The sequence below is a fragment of the Perissodus microlepis genome, chromosome 12, assembly GCF_051167445.1.
Source record: "Perissodus microlepis isolate ML-2025 ecotype Zambia chromosome 12, ASM5116744v1, whole genome shotgun sequence".
Classification (NCBI taxonomy): Eukaryota; Metazoa; Chordata; class Actinopteri; order Cichliformes; family Cichlidae; genus Perissodus; species Perissodus microlepis.
This window is the reverse complement of record NC_140472.1, coordinates 19228985-19249724: the sequence shown is the minus strand read 5'-3', so window position 1 is coordinate 19249724 and position 20740 is coordinate 19228985. Positions and strand designations below refer to the sequence as shown.

General features: G+C 41.7%; 3 protein-coding genes across 20 annotated transcripts in view; 2 read left to right on the top strand and 1 right to left on the bottom strand.

Moving 5' to 3' along the window:
- Positions 1-10867, top strand: part of ank1a (ankyrin 1, erythrocytic a) — an 88530-nt gene extending 77663 nt beyond the window's left edge. For 13 of the 17 annotated variants that reach the window (XM_084947063.1, XM_084947065.1, XM_084947079.1 and 10 more), the window contains 5 exons: positions 62-410; positions 3097-3180; positions 3467-3619; positions 4842-4940; positions 7186-10867. In XM_084947063.1, coding sequence (XP_084803189.1) covers positions 62-410; positions 3097-3180; positions 3467-3619; positions 4842-4913 — 658 coding nt within the window. In that variant the 3' untranslated portion in view covers positions 4914-4940; positions 7186-10867. The other 4 variants (XM_084947078.1, XM_084947071.1, XM_084947066.1 and 1 more) reach the window with 4 other exon arrangements.
- A 1338-nt stretch (positions 10868-12205) lies between these two features.
- LOC146376185 (eukaryotic translation initiation factor 4E-binding protein 2-like) lies at positions 12206-15830 on the top strand. Of its 2 annotated transcripts, XM_084947081.1 has the most exons (4): positions 12206-12388; positions 12506-12669; positions 14924-15112; positions 15283-15830. In XM_084947081.1, the coding sequence occupies exons 2-4, from the start codon at positions 12534-12536 to the stop codon at positions 15312-15314; spliced, it is 357 nt and encodes a 118-aa protein (XP_084803207.1). In that variant the 5' UTR covers positions 12206-12388; positions 12506-12533; the 3' UTR covers positions 15315-15830. The 2 variants fall into 2 exon arrangements, with proteins under 2 accessions (XP_084803207.1, XP_084803206.1); XM_084947080.1 differs by having other exon boundaries at positions 12207-12669.
- Positions 15831-18470: 2640 nt separating this feature from the next.
- Positions 18471-20731, bottom strand: spaw (southpaw). The gene is made up of 3 exons (XM_084946149.1): positions 20172-20731; positions 18972-19789; positions 18471-18873 (listed from the first exon to the last, which is right to left on the bottom strand). The coding sequence occupies exons 1-3, from the start codon at positions 20437-20439 to the stop codon at positions 18721-18723; spliced, it is 1239 nt and encodes a 412-aa protein (XP_084802275.1). The 5' UTR covers positions 20440-20731; the 3' UTR covers positions 18471-18720.
- Positions 20732-20740: the final 9 nt, after the last annotated feature.

Genomic DNA, 20740 nt, shown 5'->3' with positions numbered 1-20740 from the left:
ACACTATCAGTAAATATTTATGATGTACCACCTCCTAATGAATTCATTGATCTCCTTTCAGGTCAGGCAATGGGGGAAACGGTGGTGGTGGAGGATCTTTCCTTTCTTACCTGCAGGAGCAGACAGGCCCGGGATGGATCCCTGTCACTGACCCTACTCAGGCTTGGGTGGGCAATCAGTCTAAACCCAGGCAAACCATGGAAACCATGATGTCATCAGTGCGTAACGCTGTGGATGGAGACCCGTCCCGAATGTCCCAGGAGGCCTTGCTTCAGCCTGTGAGGGACATGGGGCACTCTGAGATCTTAAGGGGGCACTTCAGAGGTACCCAACCATTTGAGAAGGGTTTGGGCTTTCCACACAGGGTACCAGAGCTGAGGGCCTGGGATGATGTCCGCCTGAAGGGCCAGGTGAGCACGTTAAACCACCTGTGCAAATTTAAAGTGGTCACAGTGAGTAGGATTACTCCTTTTACCATGTCTGGCAAACATTTTAGTCTGAACCAAATTATGAACTGACCAGCAAACCGCATTTATATTTAAACTGCATTTAGCAAATTCTTGTGGTGTAAACAAAAAAGGCGAACTGCTCCAGCAGAGGTAAACCTGGGAGAAACAGTGTGATACAGCAAAATCATTACAGTGTTATACACACAAGCGGTTGCTTTCATACTTCCTCTTCTAGAAGTCACCATTTAAAACCTCACTAATCAGAATTATGTTATGTCGATCCTGGGATCATACAGCAAACGTAAACACACAGCCAAGAACACACACAGTGGTCTTAAGCCCAATTTGGGCACAAACAGCGTGTCCAGCCAAATATAGAAAGCGCTCTCACTCGTCAACCTGCGTTACACGATCCCAACCCCAGTCATTCCCACATGTTAACTTTCTGGCACAACACAGACACATCACACTGTATGGGACAATCTCAGCTGTGAGACTGTGAGAGAACAAAAATAGAGCCTTTCAGAGCCTTTGTGGGCTTCATGCCTCTTGTGGGTCATAATGATACCCAAAAAGCACATTTAGCGTAATTTGGAGGCGGTGGCAGCTGCATAATAGGTTCTATGATTGTTTTAGGAGAAATCTGTTGTGTAGGCTGTAGTTAGAGCATGTGTGAGAAGTTTCTTAGTGTTCTTACCACAGCGCACAGAGCCGCTCTGCTGGAGGTATTTAAAGCTCACAGATCACATGGTCAAAAAGTGAGGGAGGTGGGAATAGAAGCCTCCCAGGATTGCTTTTGGTTGGATCTGGTGTCTTTGACTGGATAGTTGTGACTCGACGCTAGGAAGGAGAAAGAGACGTGGGGAGAAAAGGGCCCACGGCCCCAGCAAACGGAGGGCAGAAATGAAATGAAAACACCAGTTTGGCTGAACCAGTGACAAAAGAGGGCTGCAGCTGTTACCTTCTCCCTTAGCTAAGAGAAGTGTGAGAAGCAGGAGTCACCACCAGCTACGGGACTGAGGCTGCAGTTGTGCGTTGCTCTGTGCCAACCGTGTTGATTTACTGGGGATCAAAGTGGGGCAATGTGGGCCCTGGTTACCGAACTCCTCTTTAGCTTCGTGCTGCTGGCGTTCCTGGTGATCAGCTGTCAGAACGTCCTCCACATAGCCAGTGGCTCGGTGCGGTCGGTGCTCACCTACATACACACTCAGCTGGACCACGAGCTTGGTGAAATCGAGGGAGTACCCGACGAAGAGGAGAACGTCACCACCAGAATCGTCCGCCGTAGAGTCATTCTTAAGGTACAACAAAACGGAGGTCCACGAATTTGAAGAAAGGATCTTAGTGGCAGAAGAGAGAAAAAAAGAAATGAAAGAGCAGGGGGGAATCACTGCTGCTGAACTCTTGGATGATGCAGTGTATTTAAGAAAAGTTGAAAGTGATACAGAATAGGTTTGTGGTGAGTTATTTGACTGGTTTTACTGAGAGGAGTGGGAAGGTGCAGCATTGTGGACACAAGTAATCGTGGCATACAATGATGGGATTTCATCAATGTTTGTTTGTTTCTATGACAATATCAAATGACTGAGAATGCAACTAAATATATCTTCTGCTTTTATAGATATACTGTAAATAGATTGTCTTCAGCTCAACAAGTTTGGACTCCAGTTCTATAAAAAGTTCTCATTGGCTCTTTGCCATTTCCTTCTTATTGTATCTCAAACTCTATAAAACAGCACATTTTTTATTTATTCAGTTAAGTACACTGAAAATCAGACTGAGATTTGGTGGATTATGATATAATTGAAATTATGTACAAAGCATATAATAGATAATTTTCCCTTAATATCCAGAAAGCTTTTAAAATGAGGGATAATAAATACAAATGAAAAGAATATTATGTTTCTGAAAAATCCAAGGCCGGAGCCAGTATGAAATTTCATTGTGTATCTGTTACACAGATTAAACTTAAAATGTACAGCATACTGAAACTGCTTAAAAGTTGTATAGAAATAACATAATTATTCTGTATGATAACTGATACTCTAGATACAAATAGTTCATATATAGCTGGATTTGACATGAAAAGTTGGTTGTTTCTTCTTTTTTGGTGACTTTGTGTTTAAATCTGAGGTTAAAGATGTAGTTGATTTACTTTTCCTTACACGTTGATTGTTTTATTATGGGTAGGTGTTACATAAGCTGTAGCTTTGGACTTGCACCCTTTAGGTTTGTCACTTCTTTTTTTATTATCATTTAGTTTCATGTGTGATATAAATTGAGATAAAGATCAATTTTGGGGTTTTTTACAGGCCTCCACATGCTCGACCTTCACTCGTTCTTAGGCCGAGCATCCGGCTTCAGGAATTTCTTTGAACTTATAAATAGCTCTAAAGACATGCTGCTATTATAGGGGGCTATAACACTGTTGTGTAGTAATGAACCTCATCAATTGTAACTATAAGTGATAAGATCCCCACTGTTAGATTTACTTTCTCTCTCACAAGCAACCGCACCCGCTCCTCACCTATCTGCCATTAGTCTGATTCTCCATGCAAACAGCGCTGCAGCGACGGCTGTTTTAACTGCCTTTATTGCCACAGTTCAAAACGTTTATGGTTACAAAAAAGCTTTTCTCTGTCCTCAGGGTGATGAGGTTGAAGATCTTCCTGGGGAGCAAGTGAGCGAGGAACATTTCACGGATGAACATGGAAACATTGTCACAAAAAAGGTCAGCCATTTAAATTGCGTCCTTGAACACGAATGTCTCTGTTTTCACTTTTTTGTTATGTTTTATCATCACAACACTTTCACGGATCTTTTTACGGAACGATTATTAAACTAATAATCATGACAAAGTTGTTCATCGCACATGACACTGCAAAATCCACACTTTGTTTTCCCCCAGCATATTTCACCGATCCAGTCTTTTTCACTGCCTTTTCCACACTCTCTGCTCTCGCCCATCACTCTCTCCCACCCTTCTGTGTGCGACTGTGTGCGCGTGTCTGCGATAGATCGTGCGCAAGGTGGTGCGCAGAGGGAAGGGATCAGGTGAGGAGGGGTTTCAGGAGGTGAGCGTGGAAGGTTCGCTGCAGGACGCCAACGAGCTGGACGCTGATGCTGAGCAGTTCATGAGCTACGCCGTCTTGGGTCGGGACAGCAGCAAGGTGGGCTTCTGATCTGCAGACGAAGCTCTCTGTCTCGCCTGGAGCTTCCGTGATGACCTCGGGTGTGCGGCCAGCCTGCAAAGCCTAAATGCTCTGAATTAGATCAGATGATACATACAATGACACCCTGTTTCATTTAAATCCATGTAGTATCTGGGGTCTGTGCTGCAGTAAGTTTTAAAGTTTCATCTCACTGTGGATTCCCAGGCATTCCCCAACGGTCCTTGTGCAACTTAACCTGCATAAGCACAAGTTTGTTTGTGATCTTATAAAATAAAGGTTAGGCATCTTCCACTATGTGTCAGGACTACATTGCAACAGAAGACAGAGGGACGTGTATTTGATTAATTGCCTGATTGCTGACTTCCCATAACATTAATCTCCACTCATATACTTCGCTCTCATGCTCATTATCTGCATGTAAGAGAACAACTGGATCCACTCTGCTCAGGTGCTCTGATTTTTTAAGAGGCTCACAGTAGATCAGTTCATGAGCGTTTCACTGTTTTGGTCATCACTAAACCACAAATGCAGTTCATCTGGGGGGGTTTCTTGCACATTAATGAGTGAATGAACTTATAGTGGTTCCTTGCAGTGTTTTTTTCTCCCTGTCAGTTATCTCACTGAGTAACTGAATAAGGTTCATAGTCCTTTAACTGTGAAAGTGTCAGTCAAAAACCAAGTTGAGGTCAAATATTAATTGCATTGAGTAAGTTGAGGTTCAATACACCAGACGCAGTAATTATCAGGGTTGTTGTGATTGTGTGAAATTTCCTGAAACTGCTGTGTTATGTGGCCTAGCCCATCCATTTGAAGCTTAAGAACGCTTTTCAAAAAGTTCTTTGCAAATTTTATCTGACATTACTCTGAACCACCACCTGGCTTTCCATCTGCCACCCACCACTTCTGTCCTTGCTTGACTGTTTATACATTATTACTTCCTTTTTTCCTCTTTTTATTTCCTCTTTTGTCCCTCACATTTCTGTTTCACTTCCTGTCTTGTGCTCCCTGTTTGTATGCCCTCGTTTTTTTCGTGTGACACTGTCTGCCTCCTCTGTGGGTTTGTTTCTCTCTCTCTCTCTCTGCCACTGTTCCTTTCTCCTTTGTTTTACCCTCCCTTACTAATATTACCTCAACCTCTTGTTCTGCTCCTGTCATCCAACTTATTCTAAATCCTCGCACCTCTTCTGCGGTCAACCCCCTCCCCCACCCTCTGATGTAGCCCGATACTGTGGATGTGAAGAAAGGTGCTCAGATAGTGAAATGTGCCAGTCTGCGGAGAGTTAAGCAGTGAGGCAGACTGAGTGCTGCGTCCCCGCAGGTAGGGGACTGACCCACAGTGCTTCCTCTGACCTGTGAACTACACCATTTAATCCAGTCTGTCTGGATTAAATGCATCTGAATGTACATTTAATTCAATAATTACTAATGTTATGACATATGGTGTGACGCTGGCGCAGCTAAATGACACCTAAATCTTTAATAGTTCAAATATAAATGACACACATGAACGCATATAAAAAGGAAAAAGATACAGATGTAATTTTTGTGTGTGTGTGCATTAGAAAAAAAAAGTGCTGTCAGGAAAACTCTAAATGCTTGAAAAATGATTTGGTAGCTCTTGCAAATGTCTGCTGTGTCTAATACAAACTGCAATCGATTTAGATTTGGAGTTTTAGTTAGTACAAATCCAGGTGATGTACACTCACCGGATACTTTGGTAGGTACACCTTGCTAATACTGGCTTGGGCCCCCTTTTGCCTTCTGAACTGCCTTAATTCTTTGGGGCACAGATTCAACAAGATCCTGGAAACATTTCTCAGAGATTTTGGTCCATATTGACATGACAGCATCTCACAGATGCTGCAGATTTGTTAATGGCTCAGCCATGATGTGAATCTCCTGCTCCACTGAGCTTTGTTATTATCAGCCTTTAGAAGATGGATACCTTGTGATCATAAAGGGATGGAAATGGTCAGAAACAATACTGTGGTAGGATGTGGCATTTAATTAATGCATTTGATACTATGGGGCCCAATGCGTGCCAAGAAAATGTCCCCCATCATTACACCACCACCAGCAACTGTGATCCATTGATACAAGGCAAGATGGATCTGTGTTTTCATGGAGTTTACACCAAATTTTTACCCTGCCATTCAAATCCTGCTGCAGAAATCAAGAAATTTTTCCAAACTTCTATTGTTAGACTCTAGAGAGCCAATGCAAATCAGTTTTCTGTTTTTAACTGACAGTAACTAAAAACTACAGCACCCAGTGGGGTCTTCTGCTGCTGTAGTCCACCCGCTTTGAGGTTTGACATGTTGTGTGTTCAGAGATGCTCTTCTGCGTATCTCGGTTGTAACGAGTGGTTATTTGAGACACTGTAGACAACTGATGAACTTGAAACAGTCTGGCCATTCTCCTCTGACCTCTGGCATCAACAAAACATTTTCACACAGAGAACCTAACATTTTTTCAAGCATACTTTGTAAACGTTACACATGTTTGTATGGGAAGATCAGCAGTTTCTGAAGAACTCAGTCCAGCAAAGTCACTTAAATCAACTTTCTTCCTCATTCTAATCCTCAGTTTGAAATTCATTAGGTTGTATCGACCTTGCCTACATGAATTCCTGCCATGTGATTGGTTCATTAGATATTTGTGCTAACAAGAATTCGAACGGGAGTATCTAATAAAGTGGCCGGTGAGTGTATGCACTATCTAGAAACAGTTAGTGTTTGGAATTAATCAATATATTAATGACTGATGATCCAATAATGCTTTTTAATGTCATCTTTTTTCTATTTGTTTTTTACCTCTTGAGTTTAGCTTAAATAAACCAAAGGAATGATCTCCTGACAAACACTTTGCCGTATTTACATCAGAGTATGAAGTAAAATGTATGAATAATTAAACATTTCCTATCAAGTCTGTTCTTTCTATGATATATATATATAAAATTGTCCATAAGCAAAAATTGAACACAAATATTATTTCATACGTTTGATGGAAAGAGATTGTTAGTGTGGCAGTACATCAACCACACTGTATACTGCTTTAGTTACTTTTGTCAGACATGCTGTGAAACACTGTAAAAAGGCTGGTGCAATGTGCACTCAGCGAAGAGAGATCGGAAAATGACAGCGCCCAAGGTCAAAGCTGTAAGGCATCTTGTGTGGAGAAATGGAGCCACTATAATGTGTGTGCGTGTGCGTGCGTACGTGCGTGTGTGTGTCTTGCCCTCACTAACGTAAATGCCATGACATTCCTGAGCTTGCTGATATTTCCAGTGACTCGCTGCTGAATGTTAAACCACTGCTGGCCCCCATTTGCGTGTAAATCTTTGGCAGAACTAACGTGTCGTTGAGTCTTTGAACGTTATGAAGATCAGCTGAAGGGAACTGAAAAACTTTCAGTCACTATAAAGCAGTATAGTAGCATAACCAGGATTCAAAGGCACTCACATTAGCACTGGCTTGTTGCTGTTTGCATGCCACCTGTGTTGCACGGTAGCAGGACGATCGAGAGGCTTGTAAATCACTGCAGTTCTCTCTCTCTCTCCTCAGAGTTCTCCGCAGGATTCAACCCCTTCACCAAAACCATCCTACATGAACACATGACCAGCAGCAGCTGACGGGAGAAAGACCACACATCAGAAGGCAAACAGATGGAAATGAAGAGAAACCAACTCAATGACAACCACGGTGGCTATGGCAACTATCAGCACGCACCAGAAGAAAAAGGATACAGATTTTCTTGTAGTTTTTATTACTTTTTTTTTTTTTAAAGAAATGGTGGGAAAAAAATATCTACTACTAGGCTAGAAGCATGATTTCGTATAAAACAAAAACCAGACAGACAAAAAAAATCAAAAACAACAAAAAAAAGAAACTAGCAACCAAAACGTGCTTCCTGTTATCTGTATCAGCATGAGTGACTGCTGCCGCATGGCCTGTGTTTAACTACAAATACCGAGGGAATGCAGGGACGGGTTAAAAGGGTGGGGCGGGATGGGGAGGAGAAACCGCTTAATGGGACGGGCATGCAATGTAGGCTACCACCGGCCCATTTTCTAACCCAGTGGTGAAGAGTTTAACTTAAGAAAAAGAGACACTAAAATACTGAGAATTACGTCATCTCTAGGCAACTGTTACCCCCTCCTCCTCCTCCATGCTGCACTCAATCAGCACCACAAACTAGTTTCAAACCTGGCCAAGTGGTCTCTAAGTCCAGTAAAGCTACAATTATCGCCCCAGGATATCAGTGTTGTGTACATAATATTGTATGCACTAAAATGCTCTACGTGACTGTGTGTTACACGTGTTGTTTCTGTTACTAGATCCCTATGCGATGCAACTGATGCTGCTGTTTCAGGTACATGAGAAATTCCTCCCTGTTTTTTTTTTTTCTTGTTTGGTTTCATTTGCTCAGAATCTATATATTATTATTCTATATCTTGAGATCTTTGTGGGTAAAAAAACATACCGTTGTGTCGCTCTGCCTGTTTTAAATCGTTGGATTTGCGTGTGTATGTGCGTGTGTGTGTGTCCGGATGTTTTGTTGTGATTTTCACGCGCTTTCATTGTTTGCGTTCCACATGTCCGACTGTAGAGGAAGATGTACTTTAGGTCATTTCCTGTACCGTGGGGATTTTTCAGCTTTGGGAGGCGGGTTTACAGCAGGAACCTGCCTCGCCAAACTTTGATCAAAGTGGCTTGCCTTGTGGAGAGGAAGGTAAAGAGATATATATGTACAAGTGAAAGATTATCACAAGAGATTAACCTGCTCTTTCATCCTACTCCTCTGCCTTTTTCTTGTCCCCACTGTGCTGTATCCTCGTGAGGTTTGTGTTAATGTCTGAGCTAAAATCCCGATACCTCTGCTTATCACCCAACCTCCATCTCTCATCCCCTAGCCTCTACAGTCAGCCTCTCAGAGTAGATGTAGCAGTCCCGTCCACCTTCCACTGGGATGCGGGATCCCACCTTCAGCTCGTACAGTAGCTGCGTCTGTTTGACCTCATCGCACAGTATATGACACCACCACACGAGGTGCGCTTACAGACCATCTCACAGCCACCAGAAGATGTCACTCGATGAGGGTAAAGTAGCTGAAACAGAATCATGTAGCACTAGTTTTACTGGATGAAGCGATGTGCGTTGCGTTTAGGGTCGAGGACGTGTTGAGCTTCGATGTTTGTCTCCTTGGCGGTTCTTCAGTGTGTAGCAAAGACAGTCACCAATCACTGTGATGAGAAACTGTAATACTGACCCGTAACTGTGAGCCTGACCCGTCCAGAAGCATGTCTCTTGTTCCGCTCCTTTCTTTAGTCTTCTTGTCACGATTTGCTGTCTTAACTGTACTCCAGAAGTAGAAGCAATAACTGCTTTAAATGGAAAGGATTATTCATGTGTGTGTGTGAGCGAGAGAGTGACAGAGGAGGGAGGATTTTAGGATCACAGCTTGCGTTCTTCCTGAACTTTCAGCTTTATTCTACTTCTCACTTTACTCAGAAATGATGTCAGTACATTAGCGTCCTGCATTTTATCCTTTTGCCTCTCTAGAAAAGAAAACTTTAAGTATACTGGTGTGGCTCCATGCCAGCCATTGCATCTGCAAAGTGCCCGCTGTTTGTTTTTGTTACTCATCTGGGAATGTAGGTGTGTTCAGCCTGTTTTTAAACCTTAATAACATTCATATGCACCTTGAAAGAAATCCTGAGTGTGTTTTGCGTGTGTGCGAGTGTGTGAGCGCGTGGTGTGATTTAAATATCACATACTCAGTCCTGGATATTGGGACAAGTTAAAGTTGTGATAATATCACAGGAAGTAATATTGCAAATGGACAAAGACTATATGTGTAATTCTAAATCACATATTTTTAATGGTTTATTTACCTCAATAAGTGTGCCATCTCACATTATATCAATAACCAATACATGCATTTCTTTCAAATGTTGCGTCAGACATCGAATGCTTTTATTATAGACAAATATGTAAGTCACAAAAATGTTGCAATAAGCACCCATAAATAAGTGTTTAGTATGGCTTCTCACAGCCATGAATGTAAAGTCTTGGTATACTGTGAGTCTTGTTATGACGTAGTCATCCGTGTTGGCTCTATACTTCAGTAGATAATAGGGTATTCACTCTGTTGTTTCAGCTCAATGTCTGCTGTTGATTATCATAAATATGACTTCATTCTCATTTCATCACAAACATGCACAGATGGTGGTAGATTTTAAAGAGCGAAGCCTCGAATTTTTTTAAAAAATTTTTTTGACATGTTAACAAATATCCCTTCATGAGGTATTATTGTTATTTTATTAGCTTAATAAAGGTCAGATGTTAAAAAAAAAGTTGTGCCCCCTTATATCAATCACAGCATATGATTTGCTCTTTAAGGGCTCATATGTTTAGGTTGTTTTCTGCTGATGTCAGGCTCAGAGCCAGACGGGAACTGGTTAAAGAAGATAGACGGAGTTATGGGGGAGGCTTGGTGGCTTCGAAGGCTAGTCTTCAAGATGACATGCATTTTCCCTCAACACAGCCCACCCCCTGACATTTTTATGCCCTTTTACCAAATATGAGACTGAGCCAATCTTAAGACTTCCACGTGGTGACCGTTTGGACGTGGTCAGACGGGAGTCCGACTAAGTGAGAGCGAGAGAGAGTCGAGGTTACATCAGAAAAAAAGCACTGCACTGAGGGACTACTGAGATGATGCCATGCACCAAGTTCATGCAAAAATATTAACTGTTGCAAAAACTAGAGAACACATGTATATTCCTTTAGAATGGATTGAAGACATTATTAATGCAATAGCATATTACTCAATACTAAGGAATGCAACTGCGCACATGCACAGAAAATGTTTTTAACATAAAAGGCTATATATATATGAAATATATGAAAATATATATATAAAAATATATATTTATTTAGAATGCTATGCACCCTTACTTGTCAACTGGGATTCTAGTTATGTTATGGATGTACTTTTAGCATCATACAGCTGTAGCTACCAAGAGACTGTTGAGTTCTGGGTAATGCCTGCAAAATGGGGATAAATAGGGTTCTTGTGGGTATTTTAACTTGTTTTGTCTGCTTTTTTATTGTTATGGAGAGTCAATCATGGATTTAAAATATGTAAAAGCCTTTTAATCCAATCAAATCCGAAGACATCTACTGACAATTTACTCTGTACACCAGCTCAACATTTACAAAATTAATAAAGAAATGAAATGTCTTTGTGTATATTGTGTGTGATTTTCTGTGTGGCACGTCATCCATGACAGTCATCACAAAGTCAGTTTTATAAACATGCTGAAATTCAGGTGTGTAGCTGTGCATGCTGTATGAAGATGATCTTGACTTGCTGGATCTTTACAAAGAACAAAAAAAAGGGAGGAAGGGAAGATGGTCATTTGAAACGCCACAGAGGAAGTAAAGTAAACGAACAAATGGAAGCAACACTTACACCGGCTTGTGGAAACAATTTTATAAATCTTTTTTTTCTCTTTTTGTGACACATCACACATGTTTTAAAATCTCCCAGTATGTATTAGAGTTGATTTTGACATTTGATGGTCACGTTTGAGGCTTGTAGAGGATCGGTTCTGCAACTTCCTGATCTTAGGTTCCTCAAACCTTTAAGCTAAAGGTTTAAATTTTAAGGCTTCTCGGTTGTGGAATCGAACCTGCTGACACCTTTTCTTCTCATTAAAAAATAAGAAAAAATGCATTTACTTCAGAATTGTCCTTCAATCCCGCAAATTTTGCTCTTGTTCTTTTTTTATTTTGTTTTTTACTAACATGGCCATATTTCTCCAGATTTTCTGATGGTCTTTCAAAGCTTTTCTTTGGACACTGGCTCCTTTTTCACTACCAGATCATTTTTGGAAGAATGTCTTTTGTGTTTGTTAAGCATTGACCAATGAGTTGTTCAAGCATAAAACAGCACCTAACTAAAGGGAACAGGAAACTTAGCAAAGAAACAATTTTGCAGGAATAAAATAGTATTTTTTCACAAACAAGGTGATTCCCAAAGGCCTATTAAAAAATATATGGAATAATCTGGCATGGTGCGCAATGCCTCCTTAAGGAATTTGAGGAAACTGGACAAGTGGACAACAAAAGAAGACAAGAAGATGAGAAGATATCAACATTATTATTATTTACTTTGGGCATCTATTCCTGAAGACCGCTTTATTGATTTTCACGCTCATTAGCTCATCAGAACTGCACAACATCTATTTTAGTCTCATATAAAACATTTCCATGCATGTTTGCACGTGTTTCAATAAATCAGTACACGTATTTCCAATTTTTCAAGCAAAATATAGAAGAGAAGCGAAAAAGAAATGAGTGCTGACCCAGGAATTGCACAGGACAGTATGTATGTTATCATCTTATTAATGTTTCTATTGTCTGTAAATAATGCTTTTCGACTTGTTTTGAAAAAAACACCTTATTATGCTGTTTTTATTATGACAGTTATAGCCGGTGAAGTTTTGAACGTCGCAGAGTGCGCAGTCCTTTAGTGCCAGCAGGGGGCGGAGTTGGCTGTTTTTTGTGCATCTCTGGAGCCTTCTCTCCTGCAGCCTGCTGTGTTGTTTTGTGTGCATGTTGAGGCAGGCAGAGTGAGAGCGGAGGAACGTGTGCTCAGGTCCTTTTAAACAAAGATCCTGGACACTCGTGTGTGTGAGTGCTTGATGTAATGTGACTGTTTTAGGTCCAGCCTTCCACTGTTTGCACTTATGAAAACGAGGTATTTATTTTTATTTATCCGACAGTAGTCATTTAGTTGAGTCAAAGCCATACCCGAAACCCCGGCTCGGCGTGGCTTTATAAAACCAAGACTTTGTGCTTGTTTGATATTAATTAGTTAGTTAGTTTATTGTAGTTGGGAGAAGATGTCCACCGATTGCCAGAAGACCAACGCTAAGGCCATCCCGTCGATCAGGAGGGTGACGATCAACGACGCGGAGCACATGCCCCACGACTACTCCACCACCCCGGGAGGGACACTGTTCAGCACGACCCCCGGCGGTACGCAGTGTTGTTATTTGTCATATTCATTCAAGAGTGCCGAGGAGATCTGCTCTGACTCCCGGACACACATGACTTGTACTCTTATCCACTTTGGAGCCGCTCTCTCTGTCTGCAGCTTAGGCTAACTCCATGAGGTCTGCTGTAGCTCTGCTAAGCTAACCGCTAAAGCTAGCGAGCAAGTGTTTACTCGAAAAGAGGAAATGCAAAGAAATGCGGACTCTGAAGTAATGAAGGAACAGGTTGTTTAGACATGACGGTCTTAATTAAGATAGTGAGCGTCTGTCTGTAGCTTAGCTGCAGTCTAAAGTTTGGGTTCAACGCACTGTTGTCACACGGTCAGCCAGCAGAGCTGCTCCACCTTTGGTTTACTGTAGAGATCATTTAAATTCCTCTAGAGGTCCCTGCTTCTGAGGGCTGTCCACCTAAACCTGCTGCAGACACGAGGTTTAACTCAGTAAAGGTAATCTATAGGTTAGAGTAACACTGTGTAATTACACTAAAAGGTGTCACTTCATCCTTTTTCCAGGGTTTTGTGCGTCACACAGTGTTAATAACTACCTTATAAAAGTAACACCGGGTCATTATTAAACGGATATAACTATTAAAAAAAAACAGTATCAAACTGCTGAATAGGAACAGGGGACCTGTGTGTCTGTCTGACGATGATTTATTTTCATATTGTGATGTGTTCCCTTAATTGGTCAGGACACATTTCTTTTAAGGGAGATTATAAAGAATAGTATAGTAAAAATATATTATATCAATGCAGGTAGCATATTTAGCAAAAACGATTTTTTTAATATAGCACATTTCATTACATGTAACCTCAATGTGGTTAACAAAGAATGAGAATGAGAGAAACCTTATTAATCCCAGAGGATTGAGTTGTCAAGTATTTGTACACTTCATATAAAATAAGGTATTAGCACTAATGTTTCTGGCATATTACAGGTATTGTAAGCACACAGGTGGTGTGCAAGCATACGTTGTGGTGTACAAAAAGTGACAGCGTGCAGTGAGCTATGTTTAGTCTGGTTCAGTACATGTGGACCTGACTCAAGTGGATGAGTTAAAGAGTCTGATAGCAGCAGACAGCAAGATTAAATAAATCATTTGCTGAAAAAAAGAAGACACAATCATACCTGTGCAGGTTTATAAGGCTTTATGGCAGTGAAAACAGCATAAACAAAACAACAGCACCTGTTAAGTGTAAGCCCAGGTAAATAAAGAGGATTCTGAATATGTGCACAGTTATAGTTGATCTCAGATCAGCAGGCAGCTTGTTCCAAAGAGCAGGACCCCAGTAATGAGAGCAACCTCAGACTGAGGTCTGACTCTGGGAACAGTTACAAGATCTGCACCCGATGAGCAGGGCATGAACCGGTGAGAGATTTGTGAGATAACAGAAGGATTTAAAAAGCAATTCTATATTGTACTGGAAGCCAATGAAGTGATTTCAGTACTGGGTAATGTGGTCAGATTTCTGTGTAGCTGTAAGGAATCTGGTTGAATGAACTGAAGCTGTCATGTTGATGATTTGGGCAGTCCTGAAAATAGAGTGTTACAATAATCTAACCTGCTTGATATGAAAGCATGGACCAATTTCTGTGAGTCAGTGGGACATATTTAATTCTGACCCGTAGCATAAGGGACTTTTGCTTGTTAGGCGAATGTGCAAATATAACATACTGCCTTAAAAAGGGCACATGTTCCTTTTGCACCAAATGTTAAAACTGTGTTTATTAACTGTACACTTTGCTGTTCACAAAGCTTTTCGTGACGAAGCTTTTCTTCAAGTTTAGTTGCGTTAAAGCAGAAAGTAAATCAGTTGGTTCGTTATCACAACTGGAAGCCATCGCATCACTGCCAAGGAGTGTGTGTGTGTTGTGTTCATTCAGACTGGCTCATTGTGCGATAGTATACATAATATACAACAGCTGAAGCGTTGCAGATCATAACAACAGCCGTAAGAGAGCAGCAGCATAATTAGTAATAACATTGCCACATATATGCTGCAACGTCCTTCTAGTTACTGCGTGAAGATCAGGTACAGACAGCAAGATTTTGAAGAAATGCCTGTTTTCATATTGTAATCACGTCTATTGTGGCACACAGGTCAAGTTAAAATACAGGAATTTGATGAAGCAGCTGATCCCAGTCAGTGCGAGTGTGGCCTCAGTGCTCTGTTTGATCTCTCAATGCTGCGCATCTGATAATCATCCTTCATTTTTCCCACCTGCGAACACAAAAGGTACCAGGATCATCTACGAACGCAAGTTCCTGCTGGACTGTCGCAGTTCTCCGTTGGCCAGGACCCCTCCTGCCAACCTGCCAGTCATTCCAGGAGTGACAAGCCCTGCCTCCAAGGACACCAGAAAGAACACTCAAAATGGAGAACTACTGAACAACAACACCGCTGCTCCGAACAGTAGCACTGCTGGTATGTTCACACCTATACACACATCACAGGATGGATGTTGCACTTAAAGTCCATCCATCTATTTTCTGCATTATGATGTAGAACCCATGCGAGCAATACAGCAATGAAGCCTACAAATCATCATCCATCTCCACCCTACATTTATTGTTTACTTATTTTTCTTTTCAAAGGTGATGACGCACAGTTTGAAATGGACATCTAGGTGAAGCCCAACGAAGTGCTGTGAAGACAGGGGTACCGTCTCCTCCCCTACCACCACCTACTCCATGTAGACAGAGGATCTTATCTCTGTCGGCCTCATTTTTTGGATCTGTAATTACACTTTTACTGTCTGCCTCAAGGTTTCGGCCTGGTTTGTGTGTAACAAAAAGTGTGCCTTCAGGTAGTGGCTGCGAGTTTAAAACGAACACTGAGAAGTGCTTAACACCAACAATGCCTCATCGCTCGGTAATAAAACAAGTCAATGAAAATGAGAATCGAATTGTCCGAATTTCTAACCATTCCATAACGGTTTTCACTCGATGTGCTTTTATTTCAGTGCATTTCGCACAACCTCTCTTTAGATACGGTCTTCCAGTATTGCTCTCATAAACGAGCGCTTCACCTGAAGTGTAAAGAATGTAAAACAGAAATTTGTTGATGACATTTTGAATCAGATATTTCGCTATTTTAGGGTGATTTTAAAAAAGAAATTAAAGCAAACACCATTCAGACTTTATCTCTGCGTCATGTGTTCACTGAGTCTTTCTGTCAAATCAGTTGTGTTTTTTTGAACTTGAATGGTGCCATCTGAAATCAAATAATGCTTTTGTTTCGTGTCAGCGGTTTAGATGTTTAAGTGAAAAGCTAATATACATTTCAAAGTGACAAGTCTTGCAGCCTGCTGCACCTCCTGCGTCGCTCTGGTTCAGAGGAATTCCACGTGGAGCTCGCAGGAGGCTGATAACCTCAGTCAGTGGGCTGTTTACAGAGAGGTCAATATGCAACTGTACAACACATCAGGCAGGAACTCCTTCCTTCCATTCAACATTTACGATTCCACTTCTGTCACTGGCTCGCTTCACTGTGAAGTGCTTATGAATAAATGTGCCGGAATAGATGGTGTTTCACTGAACTTCTCATTGTTTGATCTAAAAGATGTTTCACATTTTTAAAATCTTGCATCCAGTAATGTGCGAAGTTTAAAGCCAACACTCATTTCTTTAAGTTTTGATTCCAGACTTTCTTATAACGTTTTAAAATGCTCTTGAACAAAGAACCAGTTTTAATTTGTGTCTTTTGGCACTTTGTTAAAAGCTTTCGTTACTAAAACAGATTTCAATTGGATCGATGAAAAATCCCAAAGGTAACACAGTTTAACAGCCTGTGTTAACATTGTATTTTTTGCACCAACAAAGTTATTCCAATGTGAAAGTAATGTTCCCAAGAAATAGATAATCTAGCAAAAACATGACGCAGAGATGTATCTGACCCTGCAGTTAATCCATCTACTGTCCACTGAAGCCTCATCGGGAATGATCTCAGTGGAAGGCGGCTGTGAAGAAGCCATTATTTAAGAAGGGAAGTGGAGGAAAGGCTGTGGTACAAGAAGTGGACTGAAGATCAGTGTCAACAGGTGTGACAGAGTGATAAATACAGATTTCTTGGTTCAAATCGTCATCACTGTGTACAAAGGAGGACAGGAGAGTCCAACACTGAGTGTCTACAGCCATCTGTGAAACAGGGTGGAGGCTCTGTCATGGGTTTTGGAGTTATGTGTGGTGTTGGAAATCTCATCAAAACTGAAATAATTCTGAAAAAAGAAAAGTCCTGTCAGATTTTTTTGATACATTATGGAGTAAAATCAATGCCGTATAGAGAAACACGCTGTGATACACAATCAGTCACTGACTGACCTCCACAGAGCCCAGACCTCAATATTACTGAAGCAGTGTGGGATCTCGACAGAGAATATAAAAGAAGAGCTTTGAATGTCTTTCAAGAAGCCTGGAGAGATATTCCTGAAGACTACTTAAAGAAATAACAAGAAAGCTGCCAAAAAGGGTTCAGGCTGTGTCAAAGAATAAAGGTGCTCATAACAAATATTGACTTTCAAATTCGTTAGAATTCAGTTTTTTGCTGCTGGATTTTTATGTATGTTTGCATGTAGCCTAAATGCATAAATCACTGCAACTGTTTCCCACTGTCCTCGCCAAATATGAAGAAATAAGGGGTGGTGCAAGACTTTTGCACAGTGCTGTAGCAATGAAACACTCTTTCGTTATGAATACTCTTGCATGTGCGGAACTGCACAAATGCGTTTCTACTTTCAGTCTGTGGTGTAAGCGGCTCTGTAGAGAATCATCATTAGAATAAATATAAATAAAGCTCAAATCATTGAGTGGATTAAAAATTGATGCGCTCCGGGTTCATTTGTAGTGAGTGCAAAAAAAGGGTCCTGATTGCAAAACTTACCTCTGCAAAAAAAAAACAAAAAAAAAAAACAGGAAAGAAAAGAAAAGAAAAACACGTGGACAAATCCTGAAATACTACTCGGTCTGGTCTTGTCTTGGGTGGATGTGTGGATTGAATAGTTTCAGCTGATCACTTCCAGTCCGGCCTGTCTTTCCTCCACAGTAGCGTCACCCTTCAGGTGCAGTCTTTCCACTCCCTCCCATGAATGATCTCCTTGTCACCTCAGCTTCCTGGCTGTCCAACCCCCTCCTCACCAGGATAAACAAGTAGTACTACTGCCTTTTCTCACCCACCGGTCCATCCTTCAGTGTGGTTTGTGTTGTTCCACCCAGCGTGCCCGGCCAGGGAGGACGACGCTAATGACCTCTGATGATGTGTGCACTTTAACAGGACCAAGATGTGGATTGGGGAGGTGAGAAAGGCCAATATACTAAGTTGCTGGCTGCTAGCAACGGATTAAAAGGTGGATGCACACTCTGTCTTTTATTTGTTAACCCAAACAGATCTGTCATCCGAGGAACATTAAGAATAAAGTGTGCCCGTTTAGCTTTGTAGCTACTGCTGGGAGATTTAATGGAAGTGGCAACAAATTAAATGCTATTTAAAGCTTACACCAGATAAACTGGTGGTGCTGATATATATTTGTTTAATTTTTACAAATAAATGAGGCGTGATTTATTTTTAACTAAATAAATACATTTTCATTTAACTTTGAATTAGGAAAAAAACCTTTGTGACTATGTATGAGCCTTTTTTAATGTTTAATAAAGGGTTTGTTAAAAATGTTCACCTTATAAATAAAAATATATACAAACGGGTGAAGAAAAATATTTTAAAACAACATAAAACAGCACACTTACGTCAAAATAAAAGAAATTTAATATATATTTTATGTACAGAATTTACATGATAATGCATAAATAACACAAAAGATAGAAAAATATTAGTTTATCACCCAGTATGGATGAAATATATATACTTTGAGTCATTTCATCTCAATAACATTGATATTTTAGTATTCATTTATACATCGAAGCAATTAAAAAAAACATCTGAGTTAAAGTCTATGGTCGGTTAATGTTCAGTTAATAGACCACAAACAAAGCAGGTTTGTGTGTTTAGGTGTAAGCTGGGGCGGTGATGGGGTGGGGGCTTCAGTGGCACCCGCACTCCTCGACAATCATGTCCTCGTGATGCCGCAGAGTCAAATCATCGTTCTCAAAGTACAGCATGGAGAGGGGGCTGAGGCGCGTTGGCACGCAGGACGGGCAGGTCACTCTTTCTGGGTGGTGATGTTTCAAGAGGCTCTGAAAATGAAATAATTTACATGAATAAATGAGCAACTATAGGATTTTTTTATTTTGAGGTTTAGAAATAGTTCAGTGAAACTCTTTAATCTGCTTACCTGCATGTATGCATGGTTGGTGGGACTGAAAGACTCGTCCAGGGGTGTAGGGCACTCTCCCTCACAACGATATGCGTTGTAGCGCTTCGGATGCACAATCCACTCATCCCAGCCGATGTGGTCAAAGTCCACCCACATGTCTACCTTTCGGCACAGCGGTCTCTGGACCTGCTCTGCTGCTGCTGATGGTGCTGGAGCCACAGTAGGTGCAGGTACACCAGCTACTCGCATCCTTTCCATTCTGTTCCTTTTGTGGCGCCGACTTTGAATGTCGCTGCCCTCTTTGTCCATGGACACATACTTGGAGTTCTCCACAGTGTGAATGAGACTGTACGCTGCATGGCCCTCCTTATGTTTGGAGAAGATCACCATCATGACCCGGTTTGTGGTTGGATGGGGGATTTTTCTCTGCCTCAGTCCTAAAGTTGTGAACAGAGACTTTCTGGTTTTCTCCACTGCATCCCCAGCACCACTCCCATACTGAGTCTCAGGCTCTCCCGAAGCCTCTCGGCTCTGCACTTCGTCTCCCTGGCATAGCCAGTATTTTAAAAGACTGGTCACATTGAACACCTTCCAGGAGGACTTTGTGCTGCTGGGCGATGTGCCAAAGCTCCCTAAGAAAAGACGCCCCTCCTGGCACGATGTGTCATCCAGGTCACAGCTCTGCTTCTGGGAGTGATATAAATCCACAGTGGCACGCTCAGAGGCAGAGAAAGCTGGTAGTCTGATCTGCAGCTCTGCCAGCTGGACAAGCTCACTGGTAGAGATGGATGACATGTCAAATGTGACGGTCCACTTTTCGCCCTCTTGATGGCAGCCTGAAAATGAGACACGCAAGTGAGACTTCAGATTGACACACTGCAGTCTGGGATGAATCTGGACAAACCAGATCTGTGGACAAATGTCAAAACACTGGAGTGAGAGGGTGAACAGGACAGGATGTGTATTGGACCCCCCCGTGCAAGGACGTCTGAGGGCTAATATACAACCTCCCCACATAAAACAGGGCAAGCCTTTAAAGTTCGAATAAGCACTTTGACACTTGCTGGGTCGTAAAAGGGAGGGTCTGATAGCACAGACAATCGATCAGTCAAAGAGCTCCTGGAGGATTCAGTGCACAGAGAAACCAACTCATACATTAAATAGCAAATTTAACAACCAATGAGCAACATGAAAAACATAATTCAGCTGTTTACTCACCTCTGGCCATCAGGCTTTTGACAGAATCAAAACTGTGCACTGACAGGCTGTCGCTTTGTGCAGTAACATCGCCGACAGCTACCGATGAGGAGGAATCAGCACTTATGAAGGAGCGATACAGCTGCATCATGTACAGAGGGTATCCGCTGCGATGATCGGTTGACAGATTTCTGAATGCCAAACTGCTCTCGAGTCCCGTGTGATATCTGTGGCCCCGGGCGGAAGAAACCACTCCAAAAGCACAGATGAAGACTATGAGGACTTCCATTTCAGCTGAAACTCACAAGAGAGAGAAGCAGAGATCTCCTCCTTTACTCCAGCTGCTCTCAGGCTCAAATGATGCTCTGAGCAGACGGAGCTCCAGGCAGGCCTTTTATAGCCGCCAGCTGCCCTTTGATGACCCCTGGCCACTCCAGGCATCCGAACAGCCCCTCTGATCATCAGAGCACATCAGAGGGCCAGAAAAAACAGAAGAAGAAAGCACTTATCCAAGGTCATTGTCCCATCAAATGAACTGTTCTTTCAGGAATCAATTTAAAAACAATTAAAATCTTGCACAGCAATTTGAA

What these genes read in the sequence shown, in the direction of transcription:
- LOC146376185 (XM_084947081.1), top strand. Translation starts at nt 12,534, where the DNA reads ATGTCCACCGATTGCCAGAAGACCAACGCTAAGGCCATCCCGTCGATC. An exon ending in GTTCAGCACGACCCCCGGCG is followed by an intron (nt 12,670 to 14,923) that starts GTACGCAGTGTT and finishes CGAACACAAAAG; the next exon opens with GTACCAGGATCATCTACGAA. An exon ending in TCCGAACAGTAGCACTGCTG is followed by an intron (nt 15,113 to 15,282) that starts GTATGTTCACAC and finishes TTCTTTTCAAAG; the next exon opens with GTGATGACGCACAGTTTGAA.
- spaw (XM_084946149.1), bottom strand. Translation starts at nt 20,439, where the DNA reads ATGGAAGTCCTCATAGTCTTCATCTGTGCTTTTGGAGTGGTTTCTTCC. An exon ending in CAAAAGCCTGATGGCCAGAG is followed by an intron (nt 19,790 to 20,171) that starts GTGAGTAAACAG and finishes TCTCATTTTCAG; the next exon opens with GCTGCCATCAAGAGGGCGAA. An exon ending in CCAACCATGCATACATGCAG is followed by an intron (nt 18,874 to 18,971) that starts GTAAGCAGATTA and finishes TTTCATTTTCAG; the next exon opens with AGCCTCTTGAAACATCACCA.